At 45.8% G+C, this 18,276-nt stretch overlaps 1 protein-coding gene across 1 annotated transcript in view; it reads right to left on the bottom strand.

Moving 5' to 3' along the window:
• Positions 1-17,973, bottom strand: part of LOC146783300 (indolethylamine N-methyltransferase-like) — a 176,702-nt gene extending 158,729 nt beyond the window's left edge. Inside the window, exon 1 of the mRNA XM_085633530.1 lies at positions 17,668-17,973. Coding sequence (XP_085489656.1) covers positions 17,668-17,803 — 136 coding nt within the window. The 5' untranslated portion in view covers positions 17,804-17,973. The remainder of the gene's footprint in view (positions 1-17,667) is intronic.
• Positions 17,974-18,276: the final 303 nt, after the last annotated feature.

Below are 18,276 nucleotides of genomic sequence, written 5' to 3'. Positions count from 1 at the left end.
TGGGTACCACAGTAAAATTGTGGTTTCATGTGTCCTGCCTGTGTCATATGTTGCACCCTGCCTTAGGACTTGGTAGGCCTGCCAAGGGGTGACTTACACAAATGCACAGGGGGAAGTACTGGCTGTGCCATTGCTTTCAGTTTCAAAGTCGGACTAGAAGTGCATAACTGCTCTGCCAGTCTGCAGTGGTGGACTGGGGTACTCCTTTTTACTTGGGAACTTTCAGAGTTTGCGCAACCAGTGCTGCCAGCTCTCGGTTACCTTACTAACATACATGCCCTGGATAACAGGGTAGCATATACTAGGGATTTACAGGAAAATTAGCCATTTCCAATTGGGTTTAGCCAGTTCTATATATCCTCTTTAGGGTCAGGGCACTGGCACTGAGATCTGGTTAGGAGGCCTCAGTGCGCTCTCAGAGCTAAAAACCTGGCAGCATCACTCGAAAAACTTGGGGTGTCATACAAACAGAGGCATTTCCTTACACCTCTATACAGATGATACGATGTCATATGTGTGAGATGTGGGAATTGATTTGACAACAAAGGCTAATACTATGCAAGAGTTTTGGGAGGTGGCAGGACTGGCGGTCAACTAAAACAAGCATTGGCATAGCCAATAGGTCTCGCCTTTGGGGCCTTATAAGTGTTTAGCCATGCAACAGTTAATGTTGTTGCACCAAGGATATTGTGCTGCATAACTAAATACTTATAAAGGTCCCAAAAGCGAGACCTATTGGCTATGCCAATGCTTGTTTTCCTGGCCACAGTTGAGGGGTTGACACAAAAAACCTTCCATGATGGAGCATTGGTGGAAGAACTTTTTGGGGTTAGTTTTGTGCAGATATAGATCAAATGGCGCCACAGTTATTAGTGAAAAAAAAGCACTCTTCTAATGGAAATAGCAACAAGCCCTGCTGTGTAATAATTTCACTAAAATGAAACGGTCTGGGCTAAAGCCAGGTCTAAAAATTAAAATCGGGTCACTGAACGTGATTGTTAGGGGGTTCTTTGAAAGAGGTGAATAATTTAGATGATAAACAGGAACCGTGGGGAACAGTCTCGACTTCTAAAATGTCTACTTCCCAGTCCTATGTACCCCCATCTGCTGCAGGAAAATCAAACAAAGTCGCGTTTCATGTGTGATAATTAGGGTTGCAGCGAGTCTACTCGCCAGACACATCGCCAATCTAAACCTAGCGCGATACTGCATCACAGATCATACTGGACCAGAACTGTTCCTCGAGTAAATAATGAAACCAAACTAACGCATTTTAACTAGATTTCAACACTTTAAATAGGCTTAACGCATCAATGTATGCATGCTGTTCTATATTACTTGGAATGCAATACATGTTAGTCGATTTGGGGCTTCGGTAATGCACGCTTCTGAGGTAAATCCACTAAAATTTCGAAAAACACAACATTGATCAGTAGTGACTTAAAATTGAAAGATTAAAGGCGCATTACAGGTTATTTGCAGATCTTGTACATTTCTGAAGCCCAACAGCACCATCATGCGGACGGTTTCACCCTCATTAAGCAGAACAAGAATGTCATTGTTGATCGGGTATGTGGTAGATAAATCTATGACATTCTTATATGGGGTCAAGGATGCTTGTCATCATGGCAGGCGCCAACCGAAAAAGTGATGATCAGGTACAGCAGGCGGAACAGATTATGCCAGTTTGTGCGTAAGGGGCTATTGAAATATACGCGAGAAAAAGATATAATCAAGCACGTCGATATTGCTAAAGGAACTAGCAGAGATAAGAAAGGCAGATGCGGCCGTGAAAGTAATGGCCAGCGATGCGGAGAAGGAGATAAGAAAAACAGATGGCAGCTGTGCGCTTGCACGCGAGCGTGCACACAAGCTTGAGGCCAGCAAAAGCATGTGGGTAGCACTTTGAAAACCCCCTTACTGAAAGTCGAGCAAGCAGCGCATGCGCTGCTCTAGGCTTGACCTAAAAAGTGAATACAGTCCCGCCAGTTTTTGTGGTTCAGGGGGACACGCGCATAGCAAAAAATAAAACGCGTTGCACCATTCAAATGAAAGCAACAACATAAAAGATTAAATTGGCTGCTTATAATGCAAACGATTGAGCCCTTTCCCAAAAACAGAATATTTTCTAAATAGGTAAAGAGTCCTCAAATGTTATAGCCTCGGATTAATTCTATGTATAATTTTTTAAACGGTCATACGTTCAGAAACTGCTTGTCGTCCTCCGTCTCTCTCTTGTGGTGGTTTACAGTAGTTGGGGTCGATTTACTATTAAGAATGCATTTCTACCCAAATTACACCTTGTAGCAAAATAAGGATCATTAAAGAAGGGGGTGTGAAGTGTATGTCATTCTAACCTATACTATGCACTTTACATGCAGCTGACGTTTTTGACAACAATTTTTAAGTCACTGTGTAGATATGAATTGCAAGTAACAAAAGGATCTCTTCGATAAAAGCAGTAACCCCGTGAGCTTTCCAGAAAAAATATTGTTCTGTGATGTGCAGATTACATGTTCTTTGCAGCAGGTATGTTAACCCTCTGCGCTACTGGCGAGTCAAAACTTGCACTAGACAAAACTCTGAACTCTCTCTAGCAGAAACATTAATCACCACATTATCTTTCACTTACCAACGCAGTCACTGACAGTTCTGCTGTACATAATTCCTGCTGCTCGCCCTGGGCGCTGTAGCTGGAGTGTGTGGAGTCACTCACTGCAGACAGGTACTCTGACAGTGCTGTGATGTGATATGCTGCAGACAGTTGCCAGTCAGGAGAGGTCAGGCTGGCACAGTGACACTGATGGTGCTGCCCCATCTGCAGCTATAGATTGAAATACCGTTGAGAGGGCATGAAATGGAACGCTGTCTTCAGAGTTGTGCCCTATGCATTTAGACACAAGGTCCCCGCTATCCTCATGAATGGGACAGCCCCCGGTGACCCCCCATGAGCAGGTGAGGGGAGCATTGATGAGGTTGTCCTGGAGGTCCTTTCATTAATAATTCTGCCGGCTGCAGTGACCGCGGAAGGACTTTGAAATTAAAACATCCTGCTACATGTGAAGGGGCTGCCGAAGGTCGGTGAGGGCTGGCAGACATGAGTGTCTGTTCTGTAGAGTGCAGTTCTGTCTCACTCAAGCTGCCAGCTGACAAGCGCGCACATGCATAGGCCCGCACCAGCCACAACAGACCTGTACGGCTGGTGAAAACAATGTCCGAGGGCTGGTGCTGTTTAAGGTGGCAGAGACAAAGGGCCTCATGTAGGTAAATAAATTTTACCGGTTCTTAAATACCGAGCCGTACCGAATCGGTAAATTAGAACCGGTAAGTTATATGTAGGTAAAAATTCGGTAACAGTTACCGATTCGGTAACAGTCGGTAAATACGAATCGGAATTCACCGAATCGGTAAATACCGAGGTGGTATCCACCGAATCGGTAAATACCGAGGTGGTATCTACCGAATCGGAAAATACCGAGGTGGTATCTACCGAATCGGAAAATACCGAATCGGTACGTACGGATTCGGTAAATAACATCACATGACTTGACGAAACAGCTAATCCTGTGCAACGACAGCCCACCCAACCAGGAACTGCCCACACCCAGGCAGGTGTACACAATTAGCCGAAGTGGCCACACCCAGGCAGGTGTACATAATTAGCCGACCCTGGAGAGGCTTGGAGTGCAGAGGAGAGGCAGGGAGCAGTTGCATGTGCGAGCGGGAAACGAACAGCATGTCCAGCCAGAGAACACAGAAAGACGGAGGGGAAAGGAGGAGGAAGCTCAAATTCAGCCCCAAGGAACTCCAGGTGCTGGTGGAGGAGGTGGTGAAGCAGCACCAGAAGCTGTTTGGGAGGCAATCCCTGCAAGTGCCTGAGGCCGAAAAGCGCAACATATGGCTGGCCATCCAGGCGCAGGTCAATGCTGTGGGAGTGACCCACAGGGACATTGAGGTCCTCAAAAAGCGCTGGTATGACCTGAGGATTGTGACCAAGAGGAAGATGGGCGACATCCAGAAGGAGGCCAGCCAGACCGGAGGTGGAACCAACAGGGCACCTGCCCTCACCGAACTGGAGGAGCTGGTGGCGGCCACACTCGAGCAAGAGAGCGTCGTGGGTCTTGGGGACGCCGACAGCTCTGCCAGAGCCGCAACACACCAAGGTAAGACGAAAGCACAGCAATGTAGCCTCCCCTACCCCTATCCCACATCCCCCATTGTGAAACGAGAATCACACTGCAGTCCACACGTGTCAGTGCAGACAGGCAATGCATTCCGGGAGATGTAGTCAGGGCAACACTAACCATGACGTAAATGTTACAGGGCAACAAGGCATGTCACGCACTCGAGGCACAAGGAGACAGAGGACAGATTGGAATGTGAAATGATTTATTGTGACGCTTGCAATGCAGCCCTTCGGGGACACTGAGCCAATGTTGTTTTTCTGTCCACAGATGTGACATCATGCAGTACAGGGCCTGCTGCAGGGGAGACGGCACACCGGCCACAAAAATCACCTCTAGCCAGCACGAGTTCTGACCAGGGAGCAGGCCCACTTGCAGCCGCACCACCTACGCAGCCAGCCTCGCCGCACACAGAGCCAGCATCACCTCACCGAGAGCCAGCATCACCACCACCAGAGCCAGCATCGCCACTCATGTTCGATTCACCGGCCACATCTCCGCTTGCAGGTGTGAGAATGAGGAGGCGTCCAGCAGCCAGGCTACGAGCCTTAGACACCTCGTCAGACGACAGCATGGGCCCAGAAGACCGCCCCGGGCCCCAGGAAGGGAGCCATCCCACTGTGCCCCACACCTCACAGGCAGCACAGACGGGAGCAAGAGGGCGCCGCAGGTCGCGTGTCCAGAGTCCACCAGCACCCACTGACGGCCATGGTGTCTTCTTGGGGCTCGAGGGCCAAATGTTGAAGCAACAGCGCCTGCAATCAAAGGCAGTTATGTCAGTCCAGAGGCACATGCGGGTGATGAAGACAAGCTTAGTCAACATGGACACAAACATTGGCGGCATGGCTGCGGGCATTCGGGACATGTCCCAGTCAATCCAGCAGTTGTGCAGCAAATTAGATGCTGACATCGAAGCACGGCGCCGGGAACGCCAGAGAAGGGACACTACCAGCAGGGCACTCAACCGTCTGGCAACTGCGACTTCCCTACTTTGCCGGCGCTCTGTGACGATGCAGGAGGGCCTAACACAGTGCTGCAGCGACCTGTCTCGGGGGATGGTGCAGGTGACAAGTGCACTAGGGGTGCTATTGACTAGTCAGGCGTCGACAACTGCTGCAGGGGATGCTGCGGAGAGCATCGACACCAGCAGCAGCATCACACCCCCCGTCCCCGAAGCACGCAGGAGCAGCAGGCGGCTTGGGGTTGGCTCTAGTGAGGATGCACAGGCCGTGCAATCCACCACTGCAGCGCGTATGCGCAAACATTGATGTGGCCCTGCTTATCCACTTGCCATTGGGTGACGTAACCCTGGACATACTCATTGTATAGATGGCATATTGCCAGATTGGCCTGTTCATGTGTTCATGGCGTGGTGCCACATTAAACTACGTCATGACTTCTCACAACTCGCTGTGTCCCCTCACTTACTCAGAAATAGTTGCATGTGATCTCTGCCCGTCTCTCTCTCCCATCGATTGCAGTTGGCACTCTAGCTGCGCTGCCCTCTGGCTGGCCTGACTCATCCTCGTTGTCATCAAAATATGTTAGTTCCACATTTGTACCTTTTTTCGTGGCAAGGTTGTGCAGCATTGCACAAGTGGCAATTATCTTGCAGCAGGTGATGGGTTTGTACTGGCGTGCGCCTCCGCTCTTGTGGAGGCAGCGGAACCTGCTCTTCAGTAGTCCAAACGTGCGCTCCACCACATTGCGTGTTGTTTTGTGGGCCACGTTGTATCGTCTCTCACTCTGGGTTGCTGGGTGTAGGTAGGGAGTGAGGATGAATGAACGGCATGCATATGCACTGTCGCCTGGATGAGTAAAAGGGAACCATCAGGTACATGCCTCTATACACTCTGATTTGCAGGTTTCAAGGGGCGTCACTGTTACTTACCCAGCAGGTATCCCTCTCGGAATTCTCCGGCACTCAGTCGTGTGTAGATCCCACTATTCTGGAAGATGTAAGAGTCGTGGGTGCTCCCAGGAAACTTTGCAACAATATCTGTGATGATGTTCCCTGCATCACAGATCACCTGCACATTGATGGAGTGGGTGGACTTCCTGTTCCTGTAGATGTGCTCTGTATCAGCTGGTGGACAGATTGGGATGTGTGTACCATCAATACAGCCGATGACATGGGGGAACTGTGCCATGTGATAAAAGTCTGTTTTTGTTTTCTGCAGTGCAGCCTGTGTGTTTGGGAAGCTTATGTAGTGGTGCATTCTCTGCATCATGGCATCCAGGAACTTCCTGAAGAAACGGGACAGGCAACTCTGGGATACACCACCCACCGCAGCTGTCACCACCTGATAACTGCCGGATGCCAGTAGATGTAGGCTGCAGAGCACCTGCACATGTGGTGGTATGGCGTGCGCCCTTCTTGTTGGCTGGTCCAGGAGTGGGTGCAGGTCCCTTATCAGGTCCATGATGGTTTCGGGGTGTAGCCTGTACCTCTCATGTATCTCTGCATCAGTCAGCTGGAATAGTGTGATGCGCTGTCTGTAGATTTGTTCCTCCCGTCGCCACACCCTCAGTCCTGCTGCCTGTAGACGTAGGCGCCTTGCAATGACGTACATGGCGGCCATGTTGTCCACGCTGTTGCATTTTGGGATTGCTTATGTGCATTGTTGATGGTTACCACCTGCTTTCCATCCGTGTTAATTACCGACTCTTATTTACCGATTTTCCTGGATTTCTTAATTACCGACTGCTCCTACATGTCATTTTAGATTTTTACCACTTCATATTTACCACTTCATATTTACCGATTCGTTAAATGTGTCTTCGGTAAATATGAATCGGTATTTTAGAATTCGGTAACTATGAATCGGTATTTACCGCCTCATATTTACCGAAAAGTGGTTTTTGGACTCCTACATCTCACTTGTCTGAATACCGGTCGGTAACGGCATATTTACCGAAAATCGGCCGTTACCGACCGGTATTTCGCTACCTACATGAGGCCCAAAATCTGCTCATCGTGCACTGGGCCTAGCGCACTTGTCCCAGAGGTTGGAGCCGGTCCTGGCCACAGCAGATGTGTTGTTTTCAGCTCTGCGTCCAGGGTTGCATAAGTCACCATGGCAGCAATTCAGGGATTCCCCAGAGGGTGGCAGTGGTGAGCCCAGACCACAGCTAAATATGTTGCCTGGGGCAGATGGTAGCATAGCAAGCGTCCGAAGCGCTTTTGTTCTTTAATATAAATTGCAGCTTACAGCCACTGCTCTGACGTGGCACTTGCACTAAAAATGGTATACCGAAGAATGCATGTGTAGCGTCCGTTCTTGGATTAAAGCGAAATGTCAAATTATCTTTCGTATGATAGTTAATAAGAAGGGTTATGTTGGGACTGGTTATGAAATAGCCGCTGCTGTTCGAGCCTATTAAACCGTAGACATCTAAAACAAAACCAAGCACAGTGAAGTCTCTTTCTGGCAGACACAGGGCAAACAGGAGAGTGGGCAGCAAGACAGAGGGCGAGAAGGGGGCAGGGTAAACGACAACACAGAGGGAAGGCAACTGCAAAGAGGTGCACTCCAATAAAGTTCTAAGAAGAAAGTCCTGAGAGGTGGCAGTTTTAAAGTCGCAGTCAGCGCAACAAAGCTATTAATAATAATAAGAGTAGAAACTGACGAGGCACATGAAAGGGGCATGTTGAGAGCTTGAAATGCGTACAACCAGACACTATAAATTGAGGCTCTAAATGCGTGCTGAACAGGTAAAAACCTTTAAAAAAATAGTTCCATAAAAGCAGATTGAAACAGTACTTTGGCCCTGAGAAACGGATCAGAGCAGCACAGGAGAGGAACAACATGAGGACACAGGAAACAGTGTGCTACAGCCAATTGTAAACAGAGGAAAAGTGAGAGGCCAGCATAGATACCAATAAAAAGCAATGAAATAAAGGTGGCGGGATTTAAACACCTTTTAAGATTTATTTAATACAAAACAATTTAAAAGCACAACGCAAGCGAAATGTATAAACTGCACAAAGATTGTCAGAAACCATGCTGGTGGACATACAGACCAGTGAAGGTGAAATGAGGGTAACAGTTACAGTTTTTAACAAGCGTTGGCCGCGCGCGAGCGGCCGGAGACGCAATATGTGGTGGGGGAGGGGGAGAAGCGGGAGTTGTGTGTGCGCGTGCGTCATCGTGATCGCGATCGCACTGAAAGCGAAAGTGATCGCGATGACGCACACAAGTTTTCAAAGTGCTGCTGGCGGCCGGCTGCGCGCGTGCACGATCGCGTGAACGCAAGCGTTAGGCCAGCCAGCAGCACTTTGAAAATACCACATACAAAATGTCTCTTCGAGCCAGCGCAAGCGCTGGGGCTCAGCGAGACCTAAAAAGGCACGTGTGTTCCCGATAAGGAAAACGCCACCACACTGACAAGTGCTTGGAACCACGCGCCTTTCTCAATATGAGTGTAGATCTATACCATCTGGAAGCAGAGATGATAGAGGACAACATGCACAGAGCAATCAGATCACTGAGTTTGATTGTGGCCTTTTGGTCCATCTTTCCCTTTGTTTGTGGGGGGGTGAATAGTAGTAGATAAAAAGATTATCCTTTCCCATTCGTTTTCTTACTTTACAAACATACCGTTTATACTCCAGACAAAGATTTTCTGGGAGGTGGGCTCCTTGTTGAGACCTTGATTGGGGGGAGGGGGCAGGATGGTAGAGAGTGGTGCAGCTTAGATAGAGTTTGAGATCAATAGAGGTGGAATAAGGACCTCATACTTCAAAGGGTAATGTATAGTGGCACAAGTTCGGTGGGTCAGATATTGTTTTACAGAACATCATTTTGGTGAAGCAGGGCTCACACATACATACCTTTATGAGGGATTGCTCCAGGTACTAATGCGCCCATACCCTAAACCCAAGAATCTGGCCAGAGCAGCACTGGGATGTCTGAGGAGGAAAATTGCCTACACACGGCCTGTGCTGTCATACACACCAGCGATATCCTTTAAGAGACTGCCAGCCACGCTTAGACACCTCACCCCTCAAGACTTACATCCCTGGGACACAGCAGCGTTTGACATTGTGGACACTTATTCCATGTGGGCAACCTTGCTATGTGAATGAGATAGCCAGAGAGTGCAAGTCCTGCTATACCGGAAGTAGAATTAGTAATGCTCTTAAACTACAACTTAATCTAAATACTAGAGATCCCTGCTAGAGATCCCCCAAAACAGATCATTGTTCAGACACTATACCCCACAATACCGAAGAGCAATTTACAGGCTCTACAAATCCCTAATGGAACACAGAGGTGTCTCCTCGCAGGTGCTCGGAGTCGTAGTGGCCCATGTCTAAAACGACATGGGGTGGCAAAGTGTCTCAGTATATCCACAGAAGGTTTCTTGCATTGCCCGCTTTAGATACATATGGGCAGATTTACAAGAAAGTGACGCATCTGTAGAGATGCGTCACTTTCCCTGAACCAACATGCCAAATCCTTGCGTCACCATGGATGCGCCATATTTACAATACAGCGCACCATGGCGCAAGGATTGACAGATGCATCAGAAATTCTGACGCATTTGTTGACGGAAAAGTCACGCATTGCTGGAGTCGTGTCGCAAGCATGACACAACTCCAGCAATGCTCAGGGGCGCCCTATGCCTAACATGCTGCGTCACTCCTTATGCCTGCTTCAAGCAGGCGCCGGGTTTTGACACAGCATGGACGTAAAAGTGACTCAGTGAAATCTTGTAGATTTCACTGCGTCACTTTTACGGGGCTTCCTGCGACGGAACGCCCACCCTGCATACATGTAACCTGACACAGGTTTAATGTGGCGCAGGGCTTTACAACGTGACACATCTCCCTAGATGCGTCATGTTGTAAATGGTCCGGAACGTTTACGCTGCCGCTCTATCACAAAAGTGATGCAACAACGGTGAAAAAGTAACGCAAGTGGCTTGTAAATCTGCCCCATGCAATTTAATGTCTTACATTCGGGTGTACCTCATACTGCTTAAGATTCGTTATTTATACTCAGATGCCCCCGCTGTCTGCCCCAGGTGCGAAGATGATAATCCGAATTTACTAGACATGATGTGATGCTGCCCTGAAAGATTACATTATTGTCAATCAGTCAGTGAATAATCTTTATTCGGCATATGACCTAAAAGTAGAAATATAGTATATACAATACATAGATATGAGCATTAGACAAAAAAAGTTATCGAAAAATACTTAAGCAGTTCCTAAAATATATTTCATCATGTTCAGTGCCACAAATAATTAATCCAAAATGTAAATACATAAATCTTCGTAGCATTTCCTTGCAAAGGAAAGGCTACCTTAACGTGCACAGTGCATAGTCTAAAACGAGTGAGGTAAAGACGATAAGTGGGATTCTGTATCCATTCTAAATAGGGTCCAATTCCATCAGTAATTGACACTTAGGAATGTCTAACTCCTGTGTTGTTTCACTCGGCCCTCTCCAGCCGCAGCTTCATGCAATGATCAAGGGATGACTGTCTGCCTCTTTCTTTACAGCTAAGAGGTATTCATTGTGGATTATTATATAACTCTGGGTACCACTTTATCATGTGAGGCGGTCATTGAGAAAAGTTCTAACCAAATTCTCCTCCTGTTTACCCAGCTGTTGATCCATAACATACATTCAGCGAGCCTAATTATGGCTTCCATGTAGGTTGGCCCTAATTCCTCGTGACACATTAAAATGTCAGTGCCCCTAGAAACTGTCTATAATTTATACCATTTTCTGTGCATTGAAGTGTTCCCATATACCCCACAGGCCCACATCATATGTCCCTACTGGGATGCATTTACTTTTGTAGATGTTTTCTCAGGTCTACCAGATTGTTGTAGTCTTAAAGTTAAAATGGCATTCCATGTTAGGGTGGAATTTAAAAGAATCCCCCCAAAACTGAAGGTTTTTGTCTTTCCAATCTGTATCCCCCCACGCTGCACATCTTCAGGAAGACCCTCGAGACCTGGCTTTTCGACTGACTGAAGCTGCCGGTCCCCCCCCCCCCCCCCCCCAGTGCCTTGAGACCCTCACGGGTGAGTAGCGCGCTTCAGCATTCCCTGATTGATTGATGGATGTGGTAGGTCTTAATATTAGCACACTCACAGGCCATGATATTTGACTTCGGGAAATGAAGCCTCAAATCTAGATCGTCCATAAAAGTTCAAAAGTAATCCAGCAAGGATTGGAGGCCATCAGCCCTACTAGCAATGAGTACTGCATCGTCCGCATGCAATAACATAGGTTATTGTTCTGCAGTGCAGGACTGTGTCGTCGGTGCCATGGGAAGGACTACTTTTGGGAGCATGGAAAGCAGCTTGTTAGGGATGCACCCATGACCCAAGAAGAATGAGGTGGCAAGAAAGTTTGCAGATCTTGGCCTGTAGCAGCCCTCATTCCTGCATTAGAGAACTGGAGGCAAGCTGTGGAATATTGGATAGAGGAGGGAGGCTACGCCAGAAAGAAAGATGAGGATTGTGCAAAGGACCCATAGTAGTAGTAAGTAAGTAATAATAACTTTATTCGATTGTAATCTTTACAATCATAAAAGCACAATTCAAAAACATACAATCGAAAACATTTCGTAAACAATTTAAAAACAAAGTATCCAGTTCATTTGTAAGACAAGCAGATTATGTAAACATTATAAAACAAGAGTGACAGACAGAATAGACAAGTTAAGAATATAAATAATTATACAAAGTTAAAAAGGATTAAAAAGTACAACAATAATAGCAGCATAGTTATCCCTCCATACTTTTTCTGAAGATAATAGCTAATTTCAAGAAACTGCATACAAATAAGGTGCAGTCACAATTCAGGAGTTGAAGGAAATAAAGTGCTGGTTTATTCTGTGTGAATTTTAATTTTTTTAAGCAAGGCTTTAAATATAGCCTCCGAGGTACTGTGTAATAAGGACAGATAAATAAAAAGTGCGCCAAATCTTGCGGAGACTTCCCGTCGCAGCCGCAAGCAGGCAACACTTGACCTCGATGGGCCCCTCTTGGTACCGCCAGTAAGAGATGAAACAGGTCAAAACGGAACCTTGTCAATAAAAAACGATCGTAGCCAGACATAGGCCATGATAAATACGGTTCCATTAGTAAACAAGTTTTAAGTAGGACATGTTTCCTGACACTGTCTTTCAAAAGCTCACCCTCCTCCCGGGCAAGATACCTAGTTGTCATAAATGTTTTTTTCACAAAAGTAACATCTGCTTTAGTTATGGTATTTGGGATTGAGAACAGGTCCGGCCGTCCCATTTCAGTCAGACGGTCGTTGATGTATTTCAACCACGGGACCTTGAACCTACCATCCCAGGTTAGGGCTTCTTTTAATATATCGTGAGTAAGAGGTATATCGTTGTTTAGCCAAGAGTTCATCCAACATAATAGAGGATTTGCTGCTATTCTATCGCTAAGAAAGGGTACACCTAACTCCTCATGTACCGAGAAGTTTCTGGTTCCCCTTGGTAGCCTCAAAACCTTCTTTCAGAAGTCTAGGAAAAATGAATACACATATATAAAGAGAATGAGATAGATGATGCCAGGCTACCATAGATGGTAGTAATAAATAGGAACTGTAAGCTCCTCATCATAGCCACTGAAAGCTACTGATGGCATTCTGCTTAGGAGCTCTTGTAGAGGAGCTGCAGGTATGCAAAAAGTAAAGAGTGGAGAGACATAGCCAGACTTTGGATGCGGCCTCTGTTACATTTACATTTACACTTCCAATGTTTGTTTGTTCAATATTGTAATGCTTTTGCACTGTGGCATCTTACGAATAACATTCTTGTTCCATATGGAACCTTAAGGGACTGTGAAGCTCTGTGGGGCAGTTACACTGTCTGGCAAATGCTGATCAGACTCATCAAATCTTCTTGGAGCTATTCTTATGCGGTCAGAAACTTTAACCCTGGACGCTACAGCCTCATACTGATATAGCAAAGGCTGCTGTTACATCATACATAGGATGACCTCTCACAGTAGTAAAGACTCCGGTAGGGGGAGAAGAGCCAGCTGTAATGGCTACACAACAAACACACTTTGAGGCGGATTTACTATCATTGAACACAGCGCAGCATAGCAAGCCAACTTGCTGCACTGCATTGCGTGAAAGGGAGACCTCAGAAATGTCTCATATTGAAAAGGTGTGGTGCATTTCTACTTCCTCTCAGTGCTGGCACACCGTGTGCTTCCTTGTGCCAAACACAGGCATCCTTGCACCACGGTGCAAGAGGGCCGGCCTTATGAACAGTATTGTTTTTGTGCAGGAAGGGACACCCTCCTGCACAAAAACAATCCTTGTAGGTATTTTCCTCTTTCTACTTATGCTGCTGGATGCTGCACACGCAGAAGAGGAACTAACAAGGAGAAACAAAGTTATTTCTCCGCGTTAGGTCTCTGTGGGGAAGGTGTACTATTTTGATGCAGTCCCAGGTGCACAAACCTTAGTAAACCTTGAATTGTGAGACATAAACTAACGTAAAGTAACGCAAGGTAGGGATTTGTGTTAATCTGGATTTAGTAAGACAGGCAGGGCCACACAAGCTGGCTTTGCGTTGCTTTGTAAATCCCACCAAAGGGCTTGGGTTGCCTTGCGTCATTTTGCGTGACGCAACGGCAACACAAGCCCTTTATAAATCTGGACCTGAGTCTCTCTCATAATATTCTGGCAGAGTAACTCTCAAATGTGATTTGGTGGAGATTAGTTTAAGGATTAATTCAACACGTCATGCCAGATATGATGATCAAAATGAAATGTGCAAACTACTGGCTTCATAACTAAGAAGGTAATTTAATATAATTTTACACATATGCAATGATTACTATGTAAAAGCATATTGCCACTGCACCATACCAACTTGAGTAGTTGTAAAACTTGAAAATGTTAATAAAAAGTTTTATAAAAATGATATTGGCACAATGAGATGCAATATACATGCCTGGATGATCCAGGTCTCGTTCTCGTAATCTTACCTTATTTATTCTAATCGGAACTGAAATGTACTTGTTTCAGATGTCTTTTCTTTCTCTTTGCGGAATTTCATACATGCCAGAAAGAGAATGGCTGCTGTTCTACAGGTCGTCTGGTTAATGAAATGTTTGTAAATGACAAACTTATCAGCCCTAAGGGTATCCGCCTGGGGGGCGGGGTCGTCGGAGAGATTAAGGGGCTTATTTATGAGCCCTTACGTCACTTTGTGGCGCCGGTGCGTCACTTCTTGTGACGCACCAGCAGGGTAAAAAATTAGCCTTGCTGCACCATATTTACAAAGTGACGCATCTAGGTAGATGCGTCACTTTGTAAACCCCTGCACCACATTATACCTGCACCAGGTATAATGTATGCGGGGGGTTCTGACGCAAGAAAGGGTCGTAGAAGTGACGCAGTGAAATCTATAAGACACTTCTAGGACGCAAATGCGATCTTCTGCTTGTCTCATGGCAGGCGTAAGACTGACGCAGGCACATTTCACATGGATCTTGCCCATGTGTAATGATCCATTGCTTGAGTTGCGTCACTTTTGTGACACACTCCAGCAATGCGTCATTTTTGCTTCTACAGATATGTCAGAAATATTGACGTATCTGTAACTCCTTGCGACACGATGCCTCATACTATAAATATGATGCATCATTGGTGTCGCAAGGAGGGATAAATGAAAAGTGACGCATCGCAGTTCTCGCGGCGATGCGTCACTTTTCATAAATGAGGCACAGAGGGCCTCATGTAGGTAGCCAAATACCGGTCGGTAACGGCCGATTTTCGGTAATTATACCGTTACCGACCGGTATTTAGGCTTTTGGTATGTAGGGGGACAATTTCTGTATTCGGAATTTACCGAATCGGTAAAATTACCGAATCGGTAATTTTACCGATTCGGTAAATTCCGAATACAGAAATGAGATGTAGGGGGAGTGTGTGGGTGATGTTTTGAGTCGGTATTTACCACCAACTAATAGTTGGTGGTAAATAATGTATGGACGTGTAAACGCATGTGATAGCGCTTAGAAGTGTGCAATGTGGCAGACATACATGCCCTTAGGGCATGTATGTGTGCCACATGTGCACACATGGCCGTTGCAGGGGTGCAACAGGGTGTCATTGTGACACCCTGCCACCCTTGCATGTGTTCCCCCCATTAATGAATCGGTATTTACCGATTCGGTAATGAGGCATACCTTCCCATCAATGGGAAGGTATGCCTCATTACCGAATCGGTAAATACCGATTCGGTAATTACCGAATTTTAACGAATCGGTAAAAATTACCGACTCATTACCTACATAGCATTTACCACTTCATAAATACCGATTCGGTATGATTCGGTATTTATGAAGTGGTAAATGCAAGCCCACCTACATGTTTACCGAAAATCGGCCGTTACCGACCGGTATTTGGCTACCTACATGAGGCCCTCTGTGCGCTATTGCCCAAAGTCACATGATGTTGGGCTGAGCTGCGGCTGGAATGCGGATCGAACCAGGAGCCTTGCGCTCCGGAAGCAGACGATTTGGCACTGCGCCACACCTCTCCCACAAACATGAATCACTGCTCCATATTAACTGCCAAGGGGCAGCAGCTCCTAGAGCCACCTGGGCCATAGAAGGTGTTTGAATGGGGAAGAGCCTCAACCGATAAGCTGCTCTCTGAACTATACAGATGATGTAATGAAACTGTTTCTATGTTCTTCCTCCAAAGCACAATGATTTTTTGGGGGGAATTGCAGTAATTAAATGTTAGATTTAATTGTCATGTTGACTCCTTGACTCATGCTATTTGTCTTTTTTCTTTTCCACTTTTTATACTTTGCTTTGTTTTTGTAATACTTTTCATTAACTATGCATATTAATTTTGTTCTATAAGTGTATCGACTCAGATTGCTGTAAATCAAAACTAGGATTAATTTGAACTATTGCATGGGTATATTTGCTAATGGAAGAAAGGACAAAGCATCCTATAGAGGAAGTGCACTCAAAAACAGTTTAGATAAATATGCATAAGTGACCAGGCCAGATCCCTTCTGCTGCCAGATGTGCATTAGCTTGCATCATTATATGGGTGGGGCAGAATGTACTGTTCCTTTGTGGGCCAACACAAGTTTTTAAAATAGAGATATTTTTTCCAAAAATGCAGGTCTTTAAAAAAAACATTCATAATATAAATAGTGTTTAACATTTCGAATCAACACTGTAGTAGCAAATGGTTTAGACACAGTATTTATGTCAGATGATAGTTTAACTGCTATGCTCTGGTACAACACCATGGGGCATATTCATAAGAACGTGCGATAACTATCGCCAAAGTATAGCAGATGTTCCACACGTACCCACTAGATCTAAGTCCGTGTTGAGCTGTGTATCTCTTGGCCGAAATGTAATTTGTTTTTTTGTTATTATGTGACAAAACTATAAATAAAGTTTAAAAAAAACAAAACTATCGCCAAAGTATTTTATCAGCAAAAAAGTTAGCACTGCCTAACCCCGATTATTATCGCCGTGATAGTGGGGTATTCACAAGCCCGTGCTACATGGCGATAATAACAGTGAACGGCGGAGAAAACAGGCGACAACAACATCATAATGGCGATAGTTATTCCTGCATTAGCAGGCGATAGCTGTGGATTGGCACATCAACGCCAGAAAACTCACCTTTCTCAACCCAGGCGAAATCGCATTTGCGAACATGGCCCTACAAATATTAAGATGTGAGGGTTAGGATGTCAAGTGAATAACAAATGCAGGAGACATCTGGTTCATTTAACATTTGGCAGGCAGCCTGAAAGACTGCTGTGTCAACAGAGGCCCTTTCCCCGACCTCTGTACCCCCGCTCTATTGAAAGACTCTGCCAGCCAGCACCTACAAGTGATAGATGGAAATGCATTCATGGGTGAATGCTGAGGGGTTGGCAGGTTATTAAAAAAATATGGCGGGGGGTGGTGGTGGTGGCGGTGGGTGTTGGGACCCTCATAGGTATCGGAGCTGCATGATCATTACCTTCATGGCATCTGTGGTTCTTCAGGTGTAGCTCTTGGCTGGGCTCCCTTTAATGCTGTGGGTAGTCGTCCTGCTTAGCACCAGCAAAAGGCAGGTGTAAAATCCCTGGTGCTACCGCGGGTTATCCCCTGTTTTTTCTTCGCTTCACAGATCTGGCAGTTCGTTGTGAATGTGGTGTTGTGGTTTTCTCGTGTGTTTGTGCACGGGAACGCCTACTCTGCATCTCATTAGTGTTAGTTGGTGGTGTCCAACTTGGAGATACATTTTGGGGAAGTTATCGCGGGAATACTGGTGGTGTCTGCAGTTTACACCAGCTTGTGAATGGGGTGTTAAATCTATCTCCACGTTTGCTGCATTAATGTGGAGATAAATCGGAGTTAACTCCTTGTGAATATGCCCCCATGAGTTTATCTGTTGCCAACAAAATACAAAAAAACTACTGTTTGTAGATGAGCAGGGACATGAATAGTACATACCTGATGAGCAGCTTTTGATGAAAGTAGAAAACATGTCAGCAGTGGTATCTTTAAAAAAGTCAGATTCCTGTGTCAAATACCTCTCCGTAACCGCCTTTGCAACATAAAATTTTTCGTACTGTTCTTTCAGGTCCATGGTAGAGTCTCTGGTGCAACCTTCTCCCTCTTTCAGCCTGTGTTACTTGCATTCCTACTATATAGCCTGAAATCTGACTTTTAAATGATCTTCAAACAAAGAGAACTCTGTTTACATATGCAACATATGACTGTTTTTCAGTTTTTCGATCGAGACTAGACATTGCTTGCACTGTGTCTTGGAAACATATTGTATATCTTTGTGGGCTTACAGCCCACCCACTGTTTTCCATTGGTTTGGTTCAGTGTCCTTTAACATTTCTTGCTTCTAAGTGGTTATTTTTTTAGGTCAAGCATCAGCGCGCGTGCACTGTCTGCAAGACCTGATGTCTTCGATACAACCACTTTTTTTCCACCTCCTGCTTGCCATAGGTTCAACTCAGTGTCATTCTTCTTGGCTACCTCCTAACTTGTTCGCTTGGTCGATACCTCACTTCCATTTAAGACTGAGGAGCACAAGACAAAGTACAGGGT

This window comes from Triturus cristatus, chromosome 11 (assembly GCF_964204655.1).
Source record: "Triturus cristatus chromosome 11, aTriCri1.1, whole genome shotgun sequence".
NCBI classification, from domain to species: Eukaryota; Metazoa; Chordata; class Amphibia; order Caudata; family Salamandridae; genus Triturus; species Triturus cristatus.
Note: the sequence above shows the minus strand (reverse complement) of the source record. Positions and strands in the feature narration are given on the sequence as shown.